This window comes from Pundamilia nyererei, unplaced genomic scaffold (genome assembly GCF_000239375.1).
Source record: "Pundamilia nyererei isolate P.nyererei 1_Seehausen unplaced genomic scaffold, PunNye1.0 scaffold00397, whole genome shotgun sequence".
Taxonomy (NCBI): Eukaryota; Metazoa; Chordata; class Actinopteri; order Cichliformes; family Cichlidae; genus Pundamilia; species Pundamilia nyererei.
In genome coordinates, this window is record NW_005187798.1 from 142283 (window position 1) to 149579 (window position 7297).

The following is a 7297-nucleotide window of genomic DNA, read 5'->3' on the forward strand; positions in this document are numbered from 1 at the left end:
GCAGTTGCCAGCGACTGCACTGAATCGTTGGCATTGGCCCAGATCTAGTTGCCAAGGGCAACCAGTCCAGAGCTGCGTCAGTGCCTACCAGGGTTTGTTGTACAGGTACGGCCCTAAGTCTTTATTTAGTTTAACGGCACAACCAGAATCTGCTCAGTTTATCTGAACCCAAAATACCACAAGAATCACAGCCACAGTGGGGGTCATCACAATGGGCGGGATTCAAATAGCCTGCCTTTTATTTAGCAGAAAGGAGCGTGTTGACCTGCAGAATTAGTCAGTGCGCATGCATTATGAATTCAGATTTTAACATTAAATATACATGGGTGTTGCCAGTTTGATGGAGAATATGTGTACGGTGGTTTTGTGCTGACAGTAGAAAAGCAATGTCTTCTGGCACACGCGGTGCCCGTCAGTCAGAACGCCACGTCTCAGATTCATGGCCTGCATATGCAGAAGCTTCACATCTGCACAGATGTGATGGAACAAGTGCAGCACAGTGATTCTGTTGGTCTCTTCAGAATAAATGACAAACGACATCAGTGATAACTGACATCAGTGGCTTCAGACAGGAATTAGCAGCATTATTGCTTTATTATTACTCAGCCACATGGATCATGTTGATGCATGGATAGAAATTCAATGTAATCTGACCATGTTATATCTAAACATGGGCAGCACCTCATCAGTCAGTGTGCTAACATTTTATTGAAAATAGGAAGTTCAGAAGTATTCACACCGTGTGTGTGAAAGTCCTGCGAGCTTCACTGCAGCCAGGTCAGACTGCACAGGCCAACCTTAGCCTCTGTGCTTCAGTGTGTTAGTGAGTCCCAGTACAGCTTATAGTCCCAGTACAGCTTATAGTCCCAGTATAAGTGTCATGGTGAAGACTTCCCTCCCTCCTCTCCTGTGCCAGTGTTTCAAAGGTGCTTATCACTAATCCTTATTTGTTACAAAGTGATAAAATGATACACTGACTGTTAGCGTCTACATTCCTGTTGCATATCAAAGGGTGGGAGCTTGTGTGTGAGGGGGGCAGAGGGCGGGACCTCATATGTCCACACCCACTACAGCACACATGTGGGTTGCAAATACATCTCCTGTGTCTGGTCCTTTGGTGTTTGTTTGACAGACACTCTGTGCGCTGACACGGGTCGGTCACAAAGTAACAGCACTGCTGATCACACATATTCGAACACGTGGTTTTCAGGGGTCATAATTCTGTGTGCTTGTCTTATTTCCACAGATTGGGCAGCTGGTGTTCAAGGGCATGAAGCGCCTGAACAGGATTCAGTCCATAGTGTTCGAGACGGCCTACAACACCAATGAGAACCTCCTGATCTGTGCTCCAACCGGTGCTGGCAAGACCAACATCGCCATGCTGACAGTTCTCCATGAAATCCGTCAGCACTTGCAGCCCGGTGGCGTCATTAAGAAAGATGAATTCAAGGTGCGATGCACACATCAGCTACACTTATTAGTGCTGTTTATGCTGAAACGGCTGTAGTGTACTGATCTGTCAAGGAAAGATGTCTTTGTGATAACTGCTTCCTGTTTGTAGTGTCACTCCGGCTCGGAGCCTTTGAACACGAGTCCTGGAGATTCAGTTTGCTCCCTGGTGAAGTTTCACACAAGCCCTGCAGGGATTCAGATCACTCGCTGAGATTTCAGGCAGGGAGTTAATAGGACTCCTCTGATAGGTTGAAGTCAAGGGGAGCTGGAGTCATGAGACTTCCTTTAAGATGCTTAGTTTGTTCGGTTGATTTGAACAGTTTGCGTGTTGTTTCACTCCAGTAATGACGTTTCCCTGGATTGTCTTGTGAGTCTGAAAGGATCTACAGCACTGATGATGCTAAATACTAAAGCAGTCAGTGTAACGGTACCATCTCATGCTGTCACTGCTGAGAAGGAAACGAGCGACAAGCATCAACAGACAGGAAGTGTAAGGGGAGAGCGGTGGGCTGCTGGCACCGCCCACCAAACCATTACTCTGATAGGTACCAAAGCAGGTTCAGGGCTGTAGTTCTGACTTTGGGTCGAGTGTCCCCTTAACTCTTGTGAGAAGTGTACGTTATTACAATCAGCCAATAGCATTTCAGGGATGGAAAACTGCAGCACTTTGAGTTTCCTGCCTACAGCTGTTACAGTTCACATCTACTGAGGGACTAAGTGTAACTTTGCCACATGTGACAGAGATGTGATGTTTCATAAAACAGCCTTTGTATTAAAGGTTGATGCTAAATGCCTTTTAAACATGTTCATTCACAGAAATGAGCCTGCATTTAATGTGGGCGGAGCTAATCGGCCTGCATGTTCACACACCCGACACGTTTATGTGTATGAATGCGTCTGTGCTGAGCAAAGACAACGTAGTCTCTGCTGCTTTCTTCAGAGGCTGAAGCTGAGCCGATGACTGAGTGATGATTTGTTATCAAATTTGATTGGTGAATAATGATGACCTCATTATTATGAGCCCACCTGAGCAAACAATAGTGTCCCCAGAGAAAAGCTAAAAATCACGACGGGAATTAGATGCAGTGATCAGCTGTTCATGAATGTGTGCGCTGTAAAGCCACGCGGCGCTCGTCCACCCAGTCTCTGTAGTTCATCTGTCAGTGCTGGGTTAGAAAAGCAGAAGATCGCGGTGGTCAAAATGACAAATAGCAACAGTAGGAAACAGACTCTGAAACACTGGCAGTGCTGACAGCTTGGTCTAAAAGCACTGGTCTTAAACCCAGTGTCAGATCCACACACATCAATAACGCAGACAGTCTTTGTTCTGTGTGTAAAAGCTCGTACACTGACAAACACCAGCAGTGACAAAAGCTGCTTTTCATACATCACCATTACATTTTATCCATGCGAGCGCTGTGACATTTCACAATAAACTGATTTGTGCTGGTAGCTGGGGAACAAATGATGCTGCCCCTCTTTGCTCATTTATCACCACAGTGTCCTTTCAGCCCCGTCTACAACCTTGCTCCACTCTCTCTCCTCCACTCACATTCATTTCCACGCCGCTCTCTCTGTAGATCGTATATGTGGCTCCCATGAAAGCCTTGGCGGCTGAGATGACGAACTACTTTGGTAAGCGGCTGGAGCCACTGGGCATCACTGTGAAAGAACTCACTGGAGACATGCAGCTTACCAAAGGAGAGATCCTTCGAACACAGGTACACACACACACACACACACACACACACACACACACACACACACACACACACACACACACACACACACACAGCTCACCACACAAAACAAGCTAACTCTGCCTGCTACCCTTACACGTCCTCTAGCACTCCAGCTGGATCGGGTTAGGACATCGTCCTTAGAGTAAATCTGTACACACTGAGCTTATTACTCACCTGTAAGTCTGATCATCATCACATGTGCAGGTCATGGGTGAAAGCACGCTGTGTAACAGAGCACAGTGAGCGTTCATATCTGTTATTGTTATGGTCACTGTGTGTGTGTGTGTATGTGTGTGTGTGTGTGTATGTGTGTGTGTGTGTGTATGTGTGTGTGTGTGTGTGTGTGTGTGTGTGTGTGAGACAAAGTCTGACATTGAAAGGACTTTAATAGGTGGCTCATACACACGTGTAACAATGTTACACTGACGGTCCAGGTTCAGGGCTGCACTGTGGATTTAGGTTGAGGGGTGTTGGGTGAACCCTGTGCTGTAAAGTCAGGCTGTACTCAGACACACTCTCCTGCTGATGGTGGGATATGTAGGCAGAACAGATCTAAAACAAGAACATTGGTCCAGTAACACTCTGCGTGTCAAATAAATAAATAAGACTCGTTTTTAATTTGGTCAAATGTTGCTTCAAGATCATCTCCTCGTGCACCTCTGTCGGCGTGCACGTTACACAGTCCTGCTCTGTCGCTGTGCTTTTGCCTCTCGTATAAAGGTGTTCTCATTTACTCATTTTGGAGACACATAGGTGATGTGGGGAGGCAGATCTGGTGAATAATGCAGGTGCTGAGTAGTGAAAATGCTGAGGGTGGTTATCCTCATCAGGGTCACAGGGGGCTGGATCTGTCCCGGGCAGCGGTCAGCAGTCACGGCCAGCACACAGACACACACACACATGTGAACTTGCATTCACACCTCTGGGCAATATGAACCCATTCAGTATCCTAACCCCACTAACTTTGGATTATGGGAGGAAGCTGGAGTATAGTCTGATCAGGCAAAGCATCATGACTACCTGCTAAATCGTGCTAAGCTGTGAGGCGGGGCTTCCACAGATCAGGCGTGTCTGTCCAGCACAGGAGGCCAAGTCAAAGCCAGCTTGTTGTTGTGCTCCTCAAAGCGTTCCTGAACCGTCTTTGCTTTGTGGCAGGAAGCTTAATCCTTCAGTGTGCTGAGAGAGGCCCCAGCATCAGGGAGTGCAGGGGGTTAGTGGTTTGCTACAGAGACGGTGAACCCATGCTGTCATGCTAAACTGCTAGCAAGTTTCCCAGTGAGCTTAAGCTACACTGATGCTATTCTATGTTTTTCATGATTCTAGTTAACCCTGTTGCTTGTTCTACCTCACCACCTGTATTTAGACCACACTCTGTGTGAATACAGATGCAATGTAGCAAGAAAGCCAGAGATGAGTCTGTGTCACAGCATTTACAAGTGTTGAAGCCAAATGCTTTGTTATTGTGCAGCGTACGTCAGCCTGCTCGCCTGTGTTCAGCCGGTCTGTGCACCACCACGCTGTGCTGTTAGTGAACGAGCAGCAGACAGCAGGGTGCACTGTCTGTTTAAATACAAGTAAGTTTAATAAGTGAAATGCTGGTGGCATTTTAATTGTAATGTTTCTTTAGGTTAAAGAGGATGAAGCCAAAGAAAAGATGATGATGAGAGAGTTTAGTCCTGTGGCTGTGAGAGACGTCGAGGCTGTTGGACCTGAACGACACTTGGAGCGGGAACACTGGGAAAACCTGCATATCTGTTAAATCCAAAGGAGTTGGATTTAACAGATCGCACAGCTCAGATTTACCCTTCATAAGTCTCATGGGACTTATGAGCACAAAGTGTGTGTGTGTGTCTGAAATGAGGCCAATTCCAGCTAATCTGAAGGTGTTTTAAAACTGCATTTCCATCAGGTCATATGATGAGATTACACAAAGAGAATGATTAGTCAGATTCAGAGCAGCTCTGCAGCACTGCTTCACTTTGAGCTCTCTCTAATGCCTCCGTTTCACCGGCTTATTTGTCGTGCATTTGCACAAAGTGTTGAGTGCAGAGCTGAATCCACGGTTAGTGGGCCCGAGTGATGTCATGCTCTGTAACCTTGGTTTGTTGCGTCTCCCCTCGGTCCCATCGCTCCTTTCATCGCACACCTTTGATGTTGATAGCAGAGTGGGCTTTCTGCCGGGACAGTGTAAGGACAGGAAGCAAATACTTCTAAGAACTTGTGCTTTATGAAACTTGCATGTTGTGTCCTTTGACCTTTATCGGGATCATTACACAACCATCGTCAAAAGCAGCACATCAGGTAAAAGAAGGAAAATCACCACTGTCGTACTGGATCAGGATGTCCTGGATCTCCTTCTCAGAGGCCTCATCCACATCCTTCTGGTAGTATGCAAGCAGGGCTGTGGACATGGCTGGTGGATGGTGTAGATCTGTGCGGTGCCACGCTCCGCAACACTGGCTCCAGAAGCTTGTTCTGGAGCGTAGCAGGCTCCACCCTCTCCTCAGGTCTGCCATTCACCTTGATCAGGACGTCCCCCTCCTGCACTGGGAAACTGCTGTGGTGGGTTTTACGTCCAAACACCTGGACGGACTCCAGAGGACCGTCAGCTGGCATGTTTCTGAAGCACACAAAGACACCACTTAGTTTCTGATTCTGCCAGGAGGAGGGAAACGTGCACCGATGAACCTGCAAGAGAGGGAACCAGTGCATGGTGGAAAGCCAGCCTCACCGCTCCTGAGGGACGACTCGGTGCCCTCGCGCCTGCAGCAATATCACGTATTATTGTGAGTATCAGTGCCTGGATGTCTCTGCGACCTCACGGGTCAGAAACGTTCTTTGAAAGTGAAAGTGAAGGATGCATTTCATGAGTTTGTGAAAGGATGAATCACATTTGTCTCCCTCACTGTGCTTCTTACACAAAGTGTAATCCACACCTGAAAACAAAGCAAACCCCAGAGTTGTGACTCAGAGGGAAAAGCGTAGCTGCTTTGGATTGGCGTGGCTTCATATAAAAACATGACAGTGTAATGATTGTAGGATACGAGCACTCTGCTGCTCTTCTCTACTGGTCACTTTCCTTTTTATTTTATTCCTCCCACTCGTCAAATCCAGCGTCATCCACTCACTAAGCAGCAGGAGAGAGCAGCAGTTCCCACTGAAATGATTTTCCACATCAGAGTGTAACGACGTGCGCGCTCGCACAGACTCGTGCACACAGAGTGGAGCTTTGAGAAGGTTCTCATTACAGTTGGCCTTGACAGGCTGTTAGTTGTTAACATATCACAATGTAGTGAACGTTTTTCTCTAACCGACCCACTCCATCGTCCACCCGCCCACCTCAACCTCCTACGTGCTCCTCTCCCTGTAACGGCAGAGTTACTATGGAAACAGAAAGAGTTTTGCCATGTGGAAGCCAGCGTGGTTTGGACGGCATGCGGGGACGTCCGGGCACCTTTGCTCTGTCCAGAGGGGAAACATGAGTTAATGACAGTGAGGAAGGAGCAGCAACGCAGCTTTCTGAAACAGCAGCGAGTGTGAGAATGAGTCCGTGTTTCCTGGTCGAGGGAAAAAGCCAAACAGGCTCCATGAACTGGGCTCAAACAAGAACAAACTGCAGGTCGGTGAAACTGTAAAGACAGAGCCCATCAAAGCAGCTGAAGAAAGATCAAGTCATTACTGAAATGCCGTGCTGGACTGAGTCACGGCACTTACTGTAACCATCAGTCAAGTGATCGTCGCTTGTCTGATGCTCTCTCAGCGATGTCAGTAATTAGTATTTAAGTGCTGAGAGTTGGCGAGATGTGTCGTGGCGTTGCTGCACGTGTCCGTGCTAACCTTAGCTCGCACCAGCGAGCAACAATCTTCCTCCCACTCAGGCAGCGACCTGCAGGGATGCACGGGGATGTGCATGTAGCTGCAGCTGCCCTTCCTGCAGATTAAAACTCCAGCTATTATCTGTTTAAGTACATGTTTGTGGTAGTCAGAGACGGTAACGAGTAAAGTAAGGGATTACTATTGCAAAAACGGTAATTAGATTACCGTTACTTTCCCGTAGGAACGCTGCGTTACTGCGTTACTAAAACCGTGATTTTTTTGCGAGA

The 7297-nt window shown here is 47.5% G+C and overlaps 1 protein-coding gene across 1 annotated transcript in view; it reads left to right on the plus strand.

Moving 5' to 3' along the window:
- Nucleotides 1-670: 670 nt before the first annotated feature.
- Nucleotides 671-7297, plus strand: part of ascc3 (activating signal cointegrator 1 complex subunit 3) — an 81860-nt gene continuing 75233 nt past the window's right edge. Inside the window, exons 1-3 of the mRNA XM_013915921.1 lie at nt 671-688; nt 1247-1450; nt 3033-3173. Coding sequence (XP_013771375.1) covers nt 671-688; nt 1247-1450; nt 3033-3173 — 363 coding nt within the window. The remainder of the gene's footprint in view (nt 689-1246; nt 1451-3032; nt 3174-7297) is intronic.